Source organism: Argopecten irradians, chromosome 4 (assembly GCF_041381155.1).
Source record: "Argopecten irradians isolate NY chromosome 4, Ai_NY, whole genome shotgun sequence".
NCBI classification, from domain to species: domain Eukaryota; kingdom Metazoa; phylum Mollusca; class Bivalvia; order Pectinida; family Pectinidae; genus Argopecten; species Argopecten irradians.
The window spans coordinates 14,039,158-14,062,433 of record NC_091137.1 but is presented as its reverse complement, the minus strand read 5'-3'; the positions used below and the strand labels follow the sequence as shown (position 1 = coordinate 14,062,433).

The window sequence follows — 23,276 nt, the reverse complement described above, 5'->3', positions numbered from 1 at the left end:
TGTGCTGTTTTGTTCTGTACAAACTATTGAGAGGTTGTTTAACATTTTAGCAATTTGCACCAGACAGGCCTTTATCCAGCACAACCTCAACATAACTTCGGTAAAATTCTGTGACCATAACAAATTACTGATTTGTTACTATTAGGTTGGTCATTTTCCTCTTTGAGCTATCCTCGATATATCAGGGGGTAATATTGTTGTCGTTATATCCACCCTAAATTATTTTATAATAAAACTGATCAATACAATTATGACGAGGCCGTCAACCAGTGAAGTAAGACATACAGATAGCTACTTTTTTTAAATGTTTTGTTCGTGTATTGTGTTTACATGATTGTGTCACTTACATTCATATTTCAAAAACAAAGATCTACTTTCATTGTGCAGTAAGTTGAGTCAAATTCCATAACAGGTGTAATGTATCCTGTCTGAACATGCAAATCACGATAATCAATGTCGTTTAATATCAACTCTTATTTGCAATATTAACAAAGTATCTAATACAATGTTTTGACATAGTACATGTGAACACACATCGACTTAAACGTACAGTGTGGCATCATAATGATGTTATAACCATAACAATACATTTTGAATTTCATCCTTTTCAGATGAGAGTACTTGAAAAATAAACCGACCTGTATCTTACACAGTTACGAAACTCTTCCTTTAAAAACCCTTGTATATCAGCTACCTACATGGTACAGTAAGTGGAGTCAAATCCCCATAACATGTGTTATGTGTGCTGTCTGAACATGCAAATCACGATAATTAATGCCGTTTGTTATCAATTGATATTTCATATTAACAAAGTGTATAATACAATGTTTTGTCATAGTACAACACAGACCAACTTAAAGGTACAGTGTGTCATCATACTGATGTTATGACAATAATAATTAATCATATTTCATACTCCTTTACTGAGAAGAGTACTTGATAAAAGCCAACATGTGTGGTTTACGCATTGACGAAACTCTTCCTTTAAAACCCTTGTATATCAAACTGCACAGAAAAACGTGAACATGGCCTTGTATTTTAGTGTGACGCTGACCACAACACGGCTGATGATGTATTTTGTGGTGTTGATTCACCTTTCAAACGTTTACAGTCGAGGTACGTAATAATATTATTATACATATACTGGTTCAAAAGGCGATAAATATAAAGCATGGGTTTCATCTTCTCTGTAAACACTATTGAACAATTTTTCATCCATCCTGATATCATGGATCATATACATAGACAAATATATTACCAGAGATGTTGTTAAATGAGACTCGTAATCTAGTCAATACACCTTCATTATCACTTCGTTTGATGGTTGATAAGACGTCACGTTCGTACCATATTTAAACAAGCTATGTATTTGGACACAAACCACTCTATGCTAATAACACAACACTAAATTGTAAACTGAGGTAATCAACACAAAATACCAACTTTGTAAAACTCTACACCTTCAAACATTTAAGTGATTTAAGCGAATTTATAACTGCTAAACTGGATCTCTCAGTGTGGGATTATAATAAATAATTGATTAAAGTATTGATGGAATTTACTACATTAAAGCGAATTTATCGTCCATTTTGATCCATTTGTAGGCCCTACACTTGAACAATTTTGGCATATTTATTTTGGTTCTTGTGAAGATTTTTAAGTCAGTTTAGAGAAATTAATACTATCAACACTAAAGCATCATACAAACTTAACGTGTTGACCGTCCCTTCTGTTATGTCATACGTTTGTAACGTCGGTATCCGGATCCCGGCAAACGTATTTTATTTCTCCGTATTCATCTATAACAACTCGCTTCTGAAATCGGCATTTCCTCTAGGACCTTTTCGAGTGTTTACTTGAAGTATCAATCTAAAGGTGTAACAATCGGTAGTTATAGTATAATTTTGAAGATTCATGCATGAAGTAAAATCCAAGAAACATAATATTCGCTAAACAATCAGACCCAAAATATAAAACTTCACGTCAGTAGTAACAAATGAATGGCCGTTATCTTTATAATTGTATACTTATCTTTTTGCAGAATAGAAATAAATTTACACGGTATATGGATGCCGAAGGAAGTTAAAGGTGTTTGGAATAGAAACATTCGAGTTTCGAGCTTCAATAGGCACTCTTCGTAAGATACCGATATACTAATTTTCTTCCGAAAACGGACAAACAAAATACGGAAATAAAATTGCTGGAAAATATTTTCATTTTATTTTTTGTTAAAATCTTTACTTATAATTTGAAAGATGCTTTAACGGAAAGTACTCTATTTTAATACAGTATCACACAAAGCAAAATATTTGTCCTAGAAAAAGCTGATATATTTCCTGCTGAATTAGACTCGTTTTGAAAGTTTGAGGTCAGGCCTACATTTACATATACATGTAGCATGCAAACTGGTTTGTTACATTTTATATAATAAACAAGTAAAATCATTAAGATATGTTATTATTGTATGCTCCAATAATGTAATAAATATATAAAACTAACAATGGTAAATGAATAACATAAAACGTTGAAAAGTGCTACAGTTCACATATTTTTTAACATTTTTATGCCAAACTTTAAGGGGTATTAGGAGGCAAATCGGTCGTATTTTGAAAAATATTGCGGTAAGGTATACTTTTTATTGCTTTTCTTATTGCAAGTAAGCTAATCTTCATGAAAATTCTAAAAATCGATTTTTCTTGAGATCATTTTTTCAGAAAAAAAAGAAAACATGACTATTTTGATGCAATTTTTCACTAAAATTGGGTCCGGTTTTAATTTTAAAATAACGATATTTCGTTTCATTGTGGACAACCAAGTTTATTGGATATAGTCATGAATTCTATATCACCTACTGAAGGTATGAACATGTTACAGGCATATGATTTATATGTTAAGGGATGTTACAGGGAGGAAATATTAAAAAATCCTTAAAATCCGGAATATTAAGTAATTAGTACATATCTTTAAGCAACCCTGGAAGAAAAATTAACTCGGTGACATATTATTTTTATGCGGTTTTTGTGATCAGGGTATACCTAAAATCAAAATATCAAAAAATGAACGAAATCCTTGAGAGGAAACCAGAAGGGACTATCTACCTTAATTATGAAGACAAAACACATCCTTTACAATCACACATTGATATATCTGTAAATCAGTTGTACATCATCGACTGTTATGTTTAGAATTTTTGATAATGAGACGGATTAACTTCAAATGTTTGATAAAGCCAATTACCATATAACTGGCATTTTTGCTGTATTTTGATTGTCTGATACTTTTCTCAGAAGTTTTCATCAAATGCAAATCAGCGCTGATATACGTGAGGGTACTGGACTGAGTCAGGATACCTTTCGCCTGTAGCCTGTAGCCTGTGCTAAAATAGATTTAAGTATTATCCCTTTAGATGTAACGTCATAATGTCTTTTGACGTTGCGTCGTTCCCAAATATAGCATACAGAGACTTCCGAAATCAATGACGTCAGGATGGGCTTTTGTGATGTGGTTATAGTCGGCAATATATGGCGAAAGACAATAAATTTACTGTGATCAACGGTGATAAACTGCGAACTTCTATAGAACGGAAAATGTCAGATGGGCCCTATCAGCTGAAAACATAAGCAAGAAGATTAAGGATATTTCTACCACAATAGCCAGTGTTATTCAACTCTCAGGGTATCAAATAAACGATGCAGCTATTGATTAACAATTTGTTTATACCACACGTGGTATAAACTCTGTACGCATTCTGATTGGCTGATACGATGAACTTTGACCGAACTACGTCTTTCTGAGTGTCGTGTCATCATTTGTTGACGTCATCAATAATCGAGTGACGTCATGCTATGCTGTGATCGCCGCTTGACGCCAAAACTGCTGTTGGATAGCGTACTTATCCTCGTCGTATTTCTATCGGCTAAAAGCGAATATAATTGTGGTAGAAACAGGTCACACGACTCGTGGCTGTTGGATATGGAATTTATTCCACACTCGTAAGTTATTTTTAAAAGTTACAAAAGACACTCGCTAAAGCTCGTGTCTTTTGTAACTTTTAAAAAATAACTCACTCGTGTGGAATAAATTCCATATCCAACAGCCACTCGTTGTGTAACCTCTATTTATCAAATTCACATATAGATGAAATGCTTTTAGAAAAAGAATTTGCAATATTTGTTAAATATCATCATACCAATTTTAGTATAGTCTCTTTGAAAGGGCTGTAAATTCCATACAATAAAACTGTTATCGACCTGTTTTCAGGTGGATACGGTGAACTATCAATGCACACCTCTGGTTATATCATTTTCTTGGGTAGCTAACTCACCGTATCAACCTGAAAATATATCGATAAACACTGATGCATAATATCATTGTAACTTTGTATAAAAAAACACAAACAAAATTAACTTTGCTGTAGGATGAGACTACAACCGTAAACAAAACATTGACACAGCCAACAAATTAAATGATGTAACTTACGAATTCATTAATTCATTATCAAATACAGTGAGGCTGTCAAACTTCGCTTTTCCGAACAACATCAGACTTGTCGTGGTGTTTGGCGAATCAGGATACGGTTACGTATGTGGAGAGTGCTGGACATCGTTTAACGCTGATGTTACATGTAAAGGATTAGGGTACACTGGACGGTAGTTGGAAGCAGTATGTCCCTTTTAAAAATGAAACAATAAGGACTTCCCGCCTATCGTTGGGTACTAAACAAGTGACAAGTGAAATTTGGTACAATTTAGTTTGAGCTGGGGTAATGTTTGGTGCAAATTTCTTCAGAATTCGTGAAGGTATAGTATCTTGGCCAGTAGCTTTGTAAATATTATTAGTGTTTAACATCCTCGATATTCCAGGGGTTGCGGTCACTCACGATCTCTACACGCCTGGACTATCTCACAGTAAAACTGGAGGCAACGGAATAGAACAGGTAATTTAGTCATTTGATGTACATCAAAAGAGCTGTATAACGGTACACTGTGGTTGACTGTGTGGCTTTGATGTTAGGCGTCGCTCTCTCTGTAGTCTTCAAAGGAAATCTTTGCTAGTCTGTGATTGGTCACATGTTTTCCGCTGAACTGCCTTCAATTTAACTATGAAATAGTCCAGTGTATTGTAGAGATCGTAAGTGATCGGAACCCCTCGAGTATCGAGGATGAGTGGTTAATAGTCTGAGCACAACGTTTTCAGTAACTAAAATGTTTTGCATTGGAATAAATTGGCTGTCTGGTAATTTAGGTATGTTGGTGGTATCTTCCCTGTTGTATTAAAAATGAAAGTTATTAATATTTAGACTTTTAGCTATATTTAAGATCATCTAGTATATCATATCATCTGCAGGGTTTCTGATTGGTGGAATGGTCGATGACGAGTCAGGGTTTTACTACTATATATATAGCTCAAGAATGTTTTGGGGTTTTCTTTTACCTGATGACTGATAACTTCCTTCATATATTGACTATCGGCTTTTCTGGTCTCATTTTTGTATTATGGATTTGATGTTTCGGTATCTTTTTCAAGACTTGTGTTTTTTATTGTCTAGCTTTGTCATATGTTCTCTGTTTCTGTCTGTATATATTGTTATTTGCCCATTGGTTTGTGAAGTTAGAATGAGAGCTTTTGGGAAACACTTTTTATGGCTGAAGTGATAAGTACTTTTGAAGATGTCCCATGCATGACTGATATCAAGATTCTCTGTTAAATGGTGTTCAAGCCAAGTTTGATATGAGATGGAATCAATTTCTTTGAATTTCCTTTTTTGTGTGAACATTTGTAGTATGCATATAAATTAAGTTTGTCTGACGATTTTGGCCTATTACATTAACACTTACAAACGTCTCTCGAATGAAGGAAAATACTTATGACGTAGTTTGATCATGGGACTATTTTTCTTTTTCACAAACTTTGTTTCAATATCAAGACATTGTAATTTTGGACGGTTTGTCCTCGATGATCTTGAATTTCAGGTCCGAAAATTGAAATAGTTTTCACATAAGTTGTCTAATAATACCCTACTTAATATTTCGTTTTGTCAACATTTTGTTTGAGCAAATATATGCAAGTTGTGACTCGCGGATTAACACAATACCTCTTTCGACATTAAATATACAATATTTTTAAATGTATAAAAAGCAATAACCATAATGAAATTTAAGCCTAAAAAATCATATTTATTATTTTTGATTCATAGAAATTGTTAAAAACTAGTGACACGTAAATAGTTGGATATCGGTTGGTATTAACAATGTCAACGTAGTATATAGCAGTAGCTAAGGACAGAATGCGGAATGTTGGATATACAGTGTACATGTCAGATTCTAACGTAAACAGTTAACTAATTCTCAGATCCCTGTGGTTTTGCTGACCGCTCCGCTTGACAGATCTTTCCTTTTTCCCAATCGATGGATATTCAATAAGGTCATTTTCTTTATATGTTTGAAAAAATATAACATTATTATCACTGAGCCATAATTTGAAAACAATTGAACATTTGGCACGAACGAATTTTGTAAAGATTTTACCCTTTATTAAAAATGTAAGTGATGAAGTGACGTTAAGGACAAATTGATGCAGGAAAAATTAAATCATTCCAAGGGTATGAAAGTTACCAATATGTAGTCACTCGTTTGTAAATACAACATACTATGTATGAAAAAATATCAGTCATTGGACAGGAACCGAAAATACAAATAAAATGGAATTAAACTTTAATTTTCAAAATTACAAATATATGGTGCAACTTCAAAGACCGTGTAAATGTACATAAAAAATAGAAAAATGTGGATTTTGTAATAGGATGAAACGTATGTATAACACATGTTTTGAAACGTCCGTTTTACATACGTTTACGTTTTACGTCTGTTTACCATGCGTATTACGCATGTTTAACACATGTATTACATACGTTTCGTACGTACGTTTTACATGTGTGGTCCTCAACATGCGTTTTACATGCGTTTTATAACGTACTTATAACGTGTATGCCCTGTGTACAGTGCACGTTAACAGCTCTGTTGATACTACGACATGGCTAAACTGATCTTTGTATGCAATACCATTACATACTTGTAAATGTATAAACCCAAGCCATGTAGTTTGAGTTTATATAGATGTGAATGAATATAAAACAAACAAAAATAAATCAAACATTTCGAGTGTTGTGTTCGTTGGGTTCTTACGGACCTTGTTCTGTGATGTGTGGAGAAGGAATCCAAATCAGAACACGGACGTGTGATAACCCAGCGCCTGTAAATGGTGGACGAGAATGTACTGGTGGTGACCAAGAGGACCGAGTGAGAGTTATCCGATATCTATCCGAGTAAGAGTTATCTCCCTGCTGTTGATATCATTTATCATGAAACAAAATGTCATATTGACCAGAACTTATGATTTAAAACAATATATACTTTTATACGAAAATGGCTTTCGACTATTTTGATACCTGTATCGGATATTAGTATACGTGGTCATGAACTATTTACATGTTAGGTCCCGATTAAAATTTACGATTTGATCATGATATTTCATACATTTCAATCTTTGGTGATGTTCTGAAATTCGGAATTTGACGAAATGGTATAACAATTCTTGCTCACAATGATTAGAAATTTAGCAGAATGCATAAGAATTGATCCCAAAGGTACAACCAAATGTGTGCCGTTACAATGTATATTCATAGTGAAATCGGCCTTTTCGTGAAGTTCCTGATTATTCAGATCGTACATTTTTATTTAAAACTGTATAAATGATAAGAATATATTATCTTGTTTATGGTGGTTGCTAAATCTTGTATCCCGTGCCGCGCCCGTGCCGGGGACCCGCGCCGAGTTTTGGTTATTTTCATTTTTCTCCTTAACGACAGCATACATTAAAATAATATTTTGCACACTTTCCGTGTAAGTAATGTTATTTGAGATGATTTGAAACTTTGTAAAATCGACTATTTCAGTTGGCGAGTCGAATTTGTTTACCCCGCGCTGAAGCGTTGGGTTTCAAGGTTTTACTCGATTATAAAACTACGGAAGCCCAGTTCTATTGTTATAACGGTAAAGCGTAATGTATATGCGCGCGGGTGCAAAATGTATGGAAGCCGATGGGAGCAACTCTGAGTGTTATACCTGTTTATAGTATTTTTTGTTCATTTTGGAGCCGCACATTAGTGGTTATCATTGTATAATTAGTTAAATAAGTGTAATTTCAGTATAGTTCTCTATAGGATTATGTATTCGGAATGTATGGAGTTTGTGTGAAAAAAAATCGAAATAATAATTGTTAATAAATTCTGAAGCAAGCCCAAGGAACCAACAGCCATGACCAGGCTTTAGATACCCCAGCAACATCCCAAGCAACTGGACCGACCGGGAACGTATACGTAATATCCATCAAGGTCAAGGTCAGCTATGGTGAGCTAGGATGGTTTAACAGCGAAGGTTGTTTGTGATTAACATACCTGCTATACCTGTCGTGTCTTGGACACTAGTGAATAGAGTTAGCTATTACTCTATGGGCTCTGGATTGAGCTGGATGAATGGTGGATGGATGGTGTTCATCTTCCTTAACTCTGGACTACATACTGCAGAGGCTCTGGATTGAGTGTTTTTTCCTCAATAGCTAGTTGTCAGCTATTTGTCACTTGAACTTTGTGTGAGGCTACATAATCAAGACATTTTAGGGAAACCGTTTGAATGTGTGCGTGTTAGTGAGGGTGTATGACTATTTTGTATAAATTTATCGTATATGTCGTTTATTCCATTTGTAAATAAATATCATCTTTGTTTTGTTTTCAATATTCTCCGTTTTCATTTCCCGTATTAGCAACCGACGCTTGTCCCACGTTAACAAATTGGTTAATTGAGGGGTGGAGCCCAGTGGGGTAGAGTTGTCTACCCTTAGCGCGGGCGCGGGCTCAGGTAAACATATGAGATCGGCGAGGCCCGCGCTAGTATAGACACGGTTAATAAAAAGGCAGAATTTGTTATGAAAAGATTTGTACTTTATGTTGAAATATACATATTTGTAATCAGCTAGGTTTACTTGTTGTTCGAATTATAACAATTATTACAATAAAAGCTTACTTTTGAAATAATCTGCATAAAACCTTGAAACTCAACACTTGAGCGCGGGGTAAACAAATGACACTTGACAAACTGAAATCGGCGATTTATAAAGTTTCAAGTCATTCATGTAACGTAACTTACACGGAATGATAACATATAACTCAAAGTGACTGGTTATTTTCGTTTTTCTACATTAAAACAATTTCTTAGAGTCACTTTGAGTGATATGTTATCATTCCGTGTAAGTTACGTTACATGAATGACTTGAAACTTTATAAATCGCCGATTTCATTGTTTTAATGTAGAAAAACGAAAATAACCAAAGCCCGGCTAGGGTCTCCGGCGCCGGTCCCCGGCGCGGGCGCGGCACGGGATACAAGATTTAGCCACCACCCTTGTTTATCAATACGTACTCATATCTATTTCAGTTGACGGAGGTTGGGGTAGATGGGGTAATTTCGGACCTTGTTCTGTGACGTGTGGACAAGGATACCAGATCAGAACACGGACGTGTGACAACCCGTCACCTCAACACGGGGGTCGGGACTGTGATAGTGATAGCAGTGGTGTAACACCATGTAAAAATGAATGTCCGAGTAAGATTTATTTTATATAATGTATTCTACGTAACCAATTGATTGAATGATGATCTTTCCCACACGCTTCATCAGCTACATTTTGTATCTTTTTGTAATGCCTTGCAATACCTTCTGTCTGTTTATACCACGACATACCACACACAACATATGTATGCACTGTTATTTACACATGTTCTGTTGACAGTAATACCTGACCTTAGTTTCATTTTACACCAGGTGTGATAATTGCAGCTGTAGTTGTCTGTGCGGGACTGTTAGTGTTAGTAGCTGTCATCTTCCTAATCAAAAGGTAAATAACATTGTATATCAACCAACAGTGTAAACACAAGGGAAGGCGTCGTGTGATGGTTATTGTACAGTATATGCATCATCTTCAATGTGGGACTTGCAAAACAGTTTAATGTTACTTTGGGTCGACAGCCATGTTTTATTTCATACTGACAAAATATGAACATATAATGCATGAAAATAAATATCGTTGCGTTCCTTTAAATATTAAAAAATACAGCTATATAAAATGACATAGTTCCATATAAAGCTCCTTCTTACGAACCACGTAATTGAGAACTGATGGAGGCTATACTTAACGATAACAAAATAAAGATCATTTATATAACTTCCTAGAACGTTACTCGTCTATCAAAATTCTCTGGATTAAAACAAAACCAGGATCGTATTCAAAGTAAGGAATGCATATTTAGAAATAAAACAACTTCGTCAGTGTTTTTTCAGAGATGGTAATGAGCAATACATACGAGTTTCTTTATAATATGAAATTTATCAAACGAGTTCAATCTACGTTTCCGTCTACTGAGAAAATCATATATATATATCATTATGTCAAAACTGCATATGACGCCATAATAGTTTTATTACATATGTGCCTTGGCTGGATGGGCCAGTTATGTGATTCATTCATCTGCAGGATATTGCATGTGATGACAGCAAATTTTACTGCATTTCTGTATAGTTTGCATTTTCTGTTCAATACATGACTCAAATTTTGAACCAGAAATTACTTCATAATTAATAATAAGAGTCCCTTATAGAAAGTCTGTCTGTTCTTCCATCTGTCCGTCTTTCCGGGTATTTTTGTACAGCTAATATGTAATCAAGTGGAATAGTGTTCTCAAATCTACATATAGATCTGCTACGTAACATTTTGGGCAAATGCTATTTAAAACGGCTGCTTATGAGCCATCTTGCATTTTGATATCAATAAAAAAATGAAATATTGTCACTTACCAATAAACATTTTGGGAACCAAAGTTGTCTATAACTGTACAAGAGGTTGACAGAGATGGGTCACGGTCAGAGGTTTAAAGTTCAAATGCTAAGGTCAATAAGTCTTTAATTAACATTCTTTCTACACCAATAGGCAGTGCTATTCAACTCTCAGGTATCAAATAAATATTGCAGCTGTTATTACCAATTTGTTTATACCACACTTGGTATAAACTCTGTACGCATTCTGATTGGCTGACACGGTGAAATGTGACCGAACAACTTGTCAACGGCATCAATAATCGAATTAGGTTTTATTATGCTGAGATCGCCGCTTGGCGTCCAAAGGTTTTAGAAAGCGTTTGTGTCGTGGTCGTTGTGTCAAAATAAGTAACTTGTTCATACGGAGAGAAAAATCGACATGAAATACTAAAACTATGTGAGAGGATTTCACTGTTGAGTTTAGTAGATTAAACGAGTTTGAAACGGACTTGAATTGATTACAATGAGCTGCTGATTATTTGGCGGGAGGAGACGGCACGGTACCGTGCGCATGGATTTATATAGTCCAACAATGATTTTTATATTATAGAAATAACTATGAAAAATTCAATTCAATAAGACGTTAAATGAATATAATTTCATTTCAAAGATATTCCCAACTGAAAGAAAATTGATATCAATTGATTGGTTATTAGAATTTGACTTTTGAATATTTATTAGAACCTTTTGCTGATGAAAATTTTACTACAACCTATTTGCATATTTCAGCAAATACATGTTACCTGATCCTCATCGTATTTTCTATCGGCTAAAAGCGAATATCATGGTGGTAGAAACAGGTTACACGACTCGTGGATGTTGAGTTAACTCGTAAGTTATTTTTTAAAAGTTACAAAAGGACACTAAGCTCGTGTCTTTTGTAACTTTAAAAAAAATAACTTACTCGTGTGGAATAAATTCAATTTTCAACAACCACTCATTGTGTAACCTTTAAGGCATACGTGTTAAGGAATATAAAGCAGCTGTGACGATAGTCACAGTAGATCAATGTCACTGTGTCACAGGGTCAAAAGTCAAGGTCACTGGGTCAAATTTCAGCACTTAAAAGCACTTCTGAAGTATCTTTAATAACGGAATATTTGCGATATCATTATGAAGTCAGAGAACAAGTACTTTTTATCAAAAATCTTGATCACTAAGCTGTTACTTTTAGACAAATAGACGATCTAAATCATTTTATTTTGCAAATTCTATACTGACGAGGACTTTCTTACGATTTGGTTGTTATGTTTTTGATAATTGCACATCTGTTCTTTTTTAACAACTGTATTTCTTTGATTCCAGGAAACGACTTACTCAGGCTAAATCGAAAGATGATTCAAAACAACAGCCAGTTACAGTAAGGTACAGTAAATATGCTATCCAAGTTGCTCCAGGAAAGGAACCAGTCAATGATCATTATTCAGAATGCGCCACAGGAGGTCCATCTGAGGATACTAACCACTACTCGGAAGGTACTGCTGGTCCCTCAACAGACACAGATAACTATGGTTGCGGACTACTAGGTAAAACTGGTTCAAGGTCCGTAAAGATGGGTGAAGAGGACATGTATTCTCACACAAAACCAGGACAGCCTCTCGACGATGGGTACGACGTGTTCGTGAAGAAGAAAGACACTGTTGATGAGTCGGGTATCTATGACCACGCTGGAAATTGTATGAATGAAGGGGGATATGAAAGTTTTCAGGGCAAGAAGATAGCTCCCGTGAAAAATGAATACTCACAATTTGCTTTACACAAATAGGTAACTATTATACTGACGTCCCCAACAATAGTTGCAATCCGTCCACCGTTTTGTGAACTAAGGTAACGATAAATCTAGTGATGTTTAAACACCTATATCTCCACTCTCTGGATTTAAGATCAGGCTAACTTGAACATAGGTCAGTATGTATCATGAATAACCAAATGTTTTAGTTAGCTTTATAGGTATGCACTAAATATCATTAGATTAAACGGGCTCGATACCTTTTGATTCTGCTTAAATCTCGTGGTACAGAATGGTAAGAAAAATGTGCACAATGTAAAATGAATTCCACAGAAAAAAAGTTCCTGTGATTTAAAGTTGTTGTCAAGGGTCCTCTTAATATGTGTACAATGGAAACTCTTTGTTTAATATCGTCCTTACTTGTCATGCTTCTTGTTTGTTCTACGTAAGATTTGGAACATAACGCCTTGTCATGTCGTTGGTAATTTATCATATAGAGTTTATATGATATGTTATATACTTACCTTTGTTTACTACTTACAAGTTACAGCTTTCAGGATAATTGTAAATATTTGATAGTTGTTTTATTGTGGTGCTGTGAAGCTAATAAGATGTTGGTTATATTTCATATTTACAAACTAGTGTCAATATAAAACCGGTAACGATAGAATGTTAATTCCTTAAGATGTTCAATCTGGGATGATTTATTTGTATTTTTTTTTCCAAAGCATTTTCTGTGCACAAATGATGATGATGATGATGATTCATAATCATATAGTCATCATCATCATCATCACCATCACCATCATCATCATTATCATCTATTCAATAATCTTAAAAAAAATGTTGCCTTCATCTTTCACCTTCATATTTTAATACATCATTAAAACATATAATCTTCGTCATCATCAATAACATTCTGGAATTATGTTAACAACTTATCTTTTTATAAAATATTACTGTAATGAATTTACATTTCCGTTTTGTCTTTGCTATATATCCTTACCAACTCGTTTACAGTTGTGTAAATGCAGTCGGTTGCATTTGGTTGTCGTGCAAGAATGCATACACCGGAACACTGACTTCCTCAAGAAGGGTTTATGCGCATAAAAATTGGCTTTTATTGTTTCAGTGTGGTCAATTCTTCAATAAAGCAATTTGAATGTACTAAATATCTTAAAATATATTTCAGAAAATAAAATGTTTGAGAATTATTGCATCAATGGAATGAAAACGATTATGGAACTATATTTTGTATACATTCTGAACTTGACAGCATTGCTCTTTGCTGTTATATAAACTGCAATTCTTGGATAGCTATTTCAACCTGGCGCGCTTTTAGCGCGCATCATTTAAAATATCTGTCAAACAAATATTGTATACACACCTGTCAACAACAAAACATAAAAAAATCATTCCTTAAATAACCAGAATCAAGTAAGTATTGATTCTTTTTAAACACATGTATATTTTTGTGTGTAATTGAAAATAATCATTAAAACTAAATGTATTGTGTGTTCACCCTTCTGAATCACTACTTATCCTTTTAAGTATTGAAATGTAAATATATGCAAGCCTTTAGATGTGAAATATGAATACCCGGTATTTAAAATTCCCGGCAGATAGTTTCGACCACAAATGAGCAGAGATGTTCTTGATTATGTTTGTGCTCTATAACATGGTAAGGCTGTTGAGAGTTAGACCTTGCTACGTCTTCGATGAGAGACGAAACAGAACATTTGCTCTGTACTTTATATATTTTATAAGTTGCGACAAAAATCAGCAGAGAGTTTACCTCGTGTTGAACGATAATTACACCGATTTACCAACTACTTGATTACGATGAACGCAACAAAATGAGTTTAATGCATTGTATCTACAAAAGCGCATGCCTTTGTTTTTTCTGACGACTATAGCCTGGTGTTGGTTTTGTACATTGTACAGTAGTTTGTATATGTAACAGTGTAACGTGACCTGGGATGTTTTATTGTCTCAACTTTAATGTCAGGAACTCATGATAACATACTAAAATAACTGGCTCTGATGCTTGATACAAATCATCAGCATGGCCCATTATCGTGAAATAATGGAGATTTTTCTCATCTTTTTAAACGCTGTATTTAATGTCGGGTTTCTAGGTATCTAAATATTCTTTACCTCACAACAGTTCTGTTTAATAACAGTTCCGGCGATTTATAACCAATTTTATAAAAGAAACAGCCGTTTAAAAAATGCCGTAACATATCGTGATCACGTCAAGTTACTGTATACTGTACCCATTATCGTGATTTTTTTTTTATAAAAATATTGAAAATAGTTTGGTGTTATGAAATAAATCAAGTTTGATGTCAGTATATTCACAGTTATCTTAATATTTGTTTTCATATTTTTTTGTGATAATTATAGTAGTAAAATTGCAATAGAACGTTGAGGTATGACAGAAAAATGCTCTTTCATATTGGATATGAAGGATAGGGATATTTTCCCCAAGACATCACAAATTATTGTCAAGATGGTTTGATACACGTACTTTGAACTTTGTTATTGAATTCAACCCTGTATTTATTTATTTGTTGTACTGTATCTATATTCAATAAACTATGAATTTGTCAAAATCACAGTCTTTGTCAAAAGTGTTTATCACATTCTGATATACACATTTAGTTTTTTACGTCCAATTTAAAGTTGTGCAAAGGTATCTCAGGTTTGTTTTTGTCACAACAATGAATCCATTTTGATTGAAAATGATCATTTACATCGACAATATGAGTTACTTCTGTACCTAGGATAACTCCGTTTTTGTACTTCTTACCGCTCCTTTATCTTGGAGCATACGACTTGGATCGCCATCTTCAATATATCAGCGCGCTTACATCCGGGCCATCGAGATTGATTTACATAAGTTAGTTGTATTATAGTGTTATTAATCAGCTGTTATGATATTGGCCCAGTTATTAGGCCGAGGTCTGTGATATTGGACCGAGGCCGAAGGCCGAAGACCGAGGGCCAATGTGACAGACCAAGGCCTAATAACTGGGCCAATATCATAACAGCTGATTTATGACCATTTTATTAATTAGCTATCTATGTCTGCATACATTTAACATTGTAATTTGTAGGTCTAGATATCTGATTTATAACTTAGTCTAAGTATATTACTAACTGCACAGTCAGTGATAATTCTACGTACGTATCCCGAGTCCTAGATAAAATTGCATACCTAGTCATGTCATCCATCTAAACACCAAGCATATCTTCGCCGTTTTATGCATATTTGTCCCTGGCCCTTTTGACAGACGACTCGTCAATCTCCATGTTGTTTGTTGACTGATCTCGTAAACCCTCTAGATGCTAGGTCAAATAACTTAATAACACCGAGAACTTCAGAATGACGAGGCGCGTTCGGTTTGGCGCGTTTTTCAATATTAGCCGAGTTCAAAGTCGGCCAATACGAGAAAAAGTCGGCCAATATCATATTAGACGAGTTGCGTCAATTTTTTTCAATATTGGCCGAGTTTGGCCAAATACAGCTCGGCCGGAAAATCCATACTAGTGTAATAACATAGATAGTTAATTAATAAAACGTGTTTCGTAATCGATGTAAAATAAATAAAGTTTATATTAATATATCAGTATTGTATTAACCAATTGCTTCTAGCAACTCTTTCCGTCTTTTAATTTCATGTATGTTCTAATATTTACATATTCATAGCTAATTTGAAAAAGTGTACCGAATGTATTTTCGTTAACGATAATCTTTGTTGATACGACATGCGTATATTATATAGAACAATACAACATGATTCTATTTTTATATTTAATTCATGTAACATCCGAGTAAGGTATGTATAAGTGTTATTTCCTGTTCATTTCCCCGTACTGTTAGGATTCCACTAACGAATCTCAGCTCTCAGGGAGTGTGTAAAACTCCACTTCCTCCTTATATTGTTATAAAGTGGTTAGAATAGATCTGTACCAATCTACTTATGTATCTTAAGTAAATACCGAATATACATGTAAATAACCTTCGCTGTTTATGATATGTCTGACTTAAATGCAAAGGAAATCAATATTCATAATATGCAATTTCTAAAGGATTCACTTGAATGGAGTTTAATGTTATGGAGATACATGTATAACACCAAAGTCTTAGTGTACTGAAAGGACATGCGTCGTGATAAAAGTGTATTATAAGGACGAGCATCATGATTGTAGTTTACTATAAGGACGTGCATCATGATTATAGTTTACTATAAGGACATGCATCATGATTATAGTTTACTATAAGGACGTGCATCATGATTATAGTGTACTATAAGGACGTGCATCATGATTATAGTGTACTATAAGGACATGCATCATGATTATAGTTTACTATAAGGACATGCGTCGTGATAAAAGTGTATTATAAGGACGCGCATCATGATTGTAGTTTACTATAAGGACGTGCATCATGATTATAGTTTACTATAAGAACATGCGTCATGATTATAGTGTAATATAAGGACGTGCATCATGATTGTAGTTTACTATAAGGACGTGCATCATGATAATAGTGTACTATAAGGACATGCATCATGATTATAGTGTACTATAAGGACGTGCATCATGATTATAGTGTACTATAAGGACGTGCATCATGATTATAGTGTACTATAAGGACGTGCATCATGATTATAGTGTACTATAAGGACGTGCATCATGATTATAGTGTACTATAAGGACGTGCATCATGATTATAGTGTACTATAAGGACATGCATCATGATTATAGTGTACTATAAGAACGTGCATCACGATTATAGTGTACTATAAGGACATGCGTCATGATTATAGTGTACTATAAGGACGTGCATCATGATAATAGTGTACTATAAGACGTGCATCATGATATAGTGTACTATAAGGACATGCATCATGATTATAGTGTACTATAAGGACATGCATCATGATAATAGTGTACTATAAGGACGTGCATCATGATAATAGTGTACTATAAGGACGTGCATCATGATTATAGTGTACTATAAGGACACGATTATAGTGTACTATAAGGACATGCGTCATGATTATAGTGTACTATAAGGACATGCATCATGATTATAGTGTACTATAAGGACATGCATCATGATTATAGTGTACTATAAGGACGTGCATCATGATTATAGTGTACTATAAGGACGTGCATCATGATAATAGTGTACTATAAGGACGTGCATCATGATTATAGTGTACTATAAGGACGTGCATCATGATTATAGTGTACTATAAGGACATGCATCATGATAATATAGTGTACTATAAGGACGTGCATCATGATAATAGTGTACTATAAGGACGTGCATCATGATTATAGTGTACTATAAGGACGTGCATCATGATTATAGTGTACTATAAGGACATGCATCATGATTATAGTGTACTATAAGGACGTGCATCATGATTATAGTGTACTATAAGGACATGCATCATGATTATAGTGTACTATAAGGACGTGCATCATGATAATAGTGTACTATAAGGACATGCATCATGATTATAGTGTACTATAAGGACATGCATCATGATTATAATGTACTATAAGGACATGCATCATGATTATAGTGTACTATAAGGACATGCATCATGATAATAGTGTACTATAAGGACGTGCATCATGATTATAGTGTACTATAAGGACATGCATCATGATTATAATGTACTATAAGGACGTGCATCATGATTATAGTGTACTATAAGGACATGCATCATGATTATAATGTACTATAAGGACAATAATCATGATTATAATGTACTATAAGGACATGAATTATGATTATAATGTACTATAAGGACATGCATCATGATTATAGTGTACTATAAGGACGTGCATCATGATTATAGTGTACTATAAGGACGTGCATCATGATAATAGTGTACTATAAGGACATGCATCATGATTATAGTGTACTATAAGGACATGCATCATGATAATAGTGTACTATAAGGACATGCATCATGATAATAGTGTACTATAAGGACGTGCATCATGATTATAGTGTACTATAAGGACGTGCATCATGATTATAGTGTACTATAAGGACGTGCATCATGATTATAGTGTACTATAAGGACGTGCATCATGATATAGTGTACTATAAGACGTGCATCATGATTATAAGTGTACTATAAGGACGTGCATCATGATAATAGTTACTATAAGGACATGCATCATGATTATAGTGTACTATAAGGACATGCATCATGATTATAATGTACTATAAGGACATGCAATCATGATTATAGTGTACTATAAGGACTGCATCATGATAATAGTGTTACTATATAATGTACTATAAGGACTGCATCATGATTATAGTGTACTATAAGGACGTGCATCATGATTATAGTGTACTATAAGGACATGCATCATGATTATAAATGTACTATAAGGACATAATCATGATTATAGTGTACTATAAGGACGTGCATCATGATAATAGTGTACTATAAGGACGTGCATCATGATAATAGTGTACTATAAGGACGTGCATCATGATAATAGTGTACTATAAGGACATGCATCATGATAATAGTGTACTATAAAGGACGTGATCATGAATATCTATGATTATAATGTACTATAAGGACGTGCATCATGATTATAGTGTACTATAAGGACGTGCATCATGATAATAGTGTACTATAAGGACGTGCATCATGATTATAGTGTACTATAAGGACGTGCATCATGATAATAGTGTACTATAAGGACATGCATCATGATTATAATGTACTATAAGGACATGCATCATGATTATAGTGTACTATAAGGACGTGCATCATGATAATAGTGTACTATAAGAACGTGCATCATGATAATAGTGTACTATAAGGACATGCATCATGATTATAGTGTACTATAAGGACGTGCATCATGATAATAGTGTACTATAAGGACATGCATCATGATATAGTGTACTATAAGACATGCATCATGATATACAATGTACTATAAGGACATGCATCATGATTATAGTGTACTATAAGGACTGCATCATGATTATATAGTGTACTATAAGGACGTGCATCATGATTATAGTGTACTATAAGGACGTGCATCATGATAATAGTGTACTATAAGGACGTGCATCATGATTATAGTGTACTATAAGGACATGCATCATGAATACATATGTACTATAAGGACGTGCATCATGATAATAGTGTACTATAAGGACGTGCATCATGATAATAGTGTACTAAGGACATGCATCATGATATAATGTACTATAAGGACGTGCATCATGATTATAGTGTACTATAAGGACATGCATCATGATAATAGTGTACTATAAGGACGTGCATCATGATACTATAGTGATCATATATATGACTATAGACGCATCATGATAATATAGTACTATAAGGACTATAGCATCATGATTATAATTATATAAGGACATGCATCATGATTATAGTGTACTATAAGGACGTGCATCATGATTATAGTGTACTATAAGGACGTGCATCATGATAATAGTGTACTATAAGGACATGCATCATGATTATAATGTACTATAAGGACATGCATCATGATTATAATGTACTATAAGGACGTGCATCATGATAATAGTGTACTATAAGGACGTGCATCATGATATAGTGTATATAAGGACGTGCATCATGATTATAGTGTACTATAAGGACTGCATCATGATAATAGTGTACTATAAGGACATGCATCATGATTATAATGTACTATAAGGACATGCATCATGATAATAGTGTACTATAAGACATGCATCATGATTAATGTACTATAAGGACGTGCATCATGATAATAGTGTACTATAAGGACGTGCATCATGATTATAGTGTACTATAAGGACATGCATCATGATAATAGTGTACTATAAGGACATGCATCATGATTATAGTGTACTATAAGGACGTGCATCATGATTATAGTGTACTATAAGGACGTGCATCATGATTATAGTGTACTATAAGGACATGCATCATGATAATAGTGTACTATAAGGACGTGCATCATAAGGACATGCATCATGATTATAGTGTACTATAAGGACGTGCATCATGATAATAGTGTACTATAAGGACATGCATCATGATTATAGTGTACTATAAGGACGTGCATCATGATAATAGTGTACTATAAGGACATGCATCATGATTATAGTGTACTATAAGGACGTGCATCATGATAATAGTGTACTATAAGGACATGCATCATGATTATAGTGTACTATAAGGACGTGCATCATGATAATAGTGTACTATAAGGACGTGCATCATGATTATAGTGTACTATAAGGACGTGCATCATGATTACAATGTACTATAAGGACATGCATCATGATTATAGTGTACTATAAGGACGTGCATCATGATAATAGTGTACTATAAGGACGTGCATCATGATTATAGTGTACTATAAGGACATGCATCATGATTATAGTGTACTATAAGGACGTGCATCATGATTATAGTGTACTATAAGGACATGCATCATGATTATAGTGTACTATAAGGACGTGCATCATGATTATAGTGTACTATAAGGACATGCATCATGATAATAGTGTACTATAAGGACGTGCATCATGATTATAGTGTACTATAAGGACGTGCATCATGATTATAGTGTACTATAAGGACGTGCATCATGATTATAGTGTACTATAAGGACATGCATCATGATTATAGTGTACTATAAGGACGTGCATCATCATGATTAATAGTGTACTATAAGGACGTGCATCATGATTATAGTGTACTATAAGGACGTGCATCATGATTATATGTCTATTATGACGTGCATCATGATTATAATGTACTATAAGGACGTGCATCATGATTATAGTGTACTATAAGGACATGCATCATGATAATAGTGTACTATAAGGACGTGCATCATGATTATAGTGTACTATAAGGACGTGCATCATGATAATAGTGTACTATAAGGACATGCATCATGATTATAATGTACTATAAGGACGTGCATCATGATAATAGTGTACTATAAGGACATGCATCATGATTATAGTGTACTATAAGGACGTGCATCATGATAATAGTGTACTATAAGGACGTGCATCATGATAATAGTGTACTATAAGGACATGCATCATGATTATAATGTACTATAAGGACATGAATCATGATTATAGTGTACTATAAGGACGTGCATCATGATAATAGTGTACTATAAGGACATGCATCATGATTATAGTGTACTATAAGGCGTGCATCATGATTATAGTGTACTATAAGGACGTGCATCATGATTATAGTGTACTATAAGGACGTGATGTGATATATATATGTACTATAAGGACATGCATCATGATTATAATGTACTATAAGGACATGCATCATGATAATAGTGTACTATAAAGGACGTGCATCATGATTATAGTGTACTATAAGGACGTGCATCATGATTATAGTGTACTATAAGGACATGCATCATGATTATAGTGTACTATAAGGACGTGCATCATGATAATAGTGTACTATAAGGACGTGCATCATGATTAATAGTGTACTATAAGGACGTGCATCATGATTATAAGTGTACTATAAGGACGTGCATCATGATATAGTGTACTATAATGTTATAGTGTACTATAAGACATGCATCATGATTATAGTGTACTATAAGGACATGCATCATGATAATAGTGTACTATAAGGACGTGCATCATGATTATAATGTGTACTATAAGGACGTGCATCATGATAATGTACTATAAGACTGCATCATGATTATAATGTACTATAAGGACTCATAGATATATGTACTATAAGACTGATCATGATTATAATGTACTATAAGGACATGCATCATGATAATAGTGTACTATAAGGACATGCATCATGATTATAGTGTACTATAAGGACGTGCATCATGATTATAGTGTACTATAAGGACGTGCATCATGATTATAGTGTACTATAAGGACATGCATCATGATAATAGTATATGTACTATAAGGACATGCATCATGATTATATTGTACTATAAGGACATGCATCATGATATATAGTGTACTATAAGGACATGCATCATGATTATAGTGTACTATAAGGACGTGCATCATGATTATAGTGTACTATAAGGACGTGCATCATGATTATAGTGTACTATAAGGACATGCATCATGATTATAGTGTACTATAAGGACATGCATCATGATAATAGTGTACTATAAAGACGTGCATCATGATTATAATGTACTATAAGGGCGTGCATCATGATTATAGTGTAATATAAGGACATGCATCATGATTATAGTGTACTATAAGAACGTCAATCATGATAATAGTGTACTATAAGGTTGTGCATTATGATTATAGTGTACTATAAGGACAAGCATCATGATTATAATTTACTATTATGACGTGCATCATGATTATAGTGTATCATAAGGACGTGCATCTTTATAATAGTTTACTAAATTGGACGTGCATCATGATGATAGTGTACTTTAAGGACGTGCATCATGATTATAGTGCACTATAAGGACGTGAATCATGATTATAGTGTACTATAAGGACGTGCACCATGAGTATAGTGTACTAAAAGGACCTGCATCATGATTATTTTGTACTA

At 34.0% G+C, this 23,276-nt stretch overlaps 1 protein-coding gene across 1 annotated transcript; it reads left to right on the top strand.

Moving 5' to 3' along the window:
- Positions 1-7,199: 7,199 nt before the first annotated feature.
- LOC138322110 (semaphorin-5B-like) lies at positions 7,200-15,234 on the top strand. Its single transcript, XM_069266168.1, has 6 exons — positions 7,200-7,324; positions 7,955-8,051; positions 8,294-8,398; positions 9,397-9,658; positions 9,878-9,950; positions 12,233-15,234. Exons 1-6 carry the CDS (start codon positions 7,200-7,202, stop codon positions 12,690-12,692), a joined length of 1,122 nt encoding a protein of 373 aa, XP_069122269.1. The 3' UTR covers positions 12,693-15,234.
- The last annotated feature ends 8,042 nt before the right edge of the window (positions 15,235-23,276 follow it).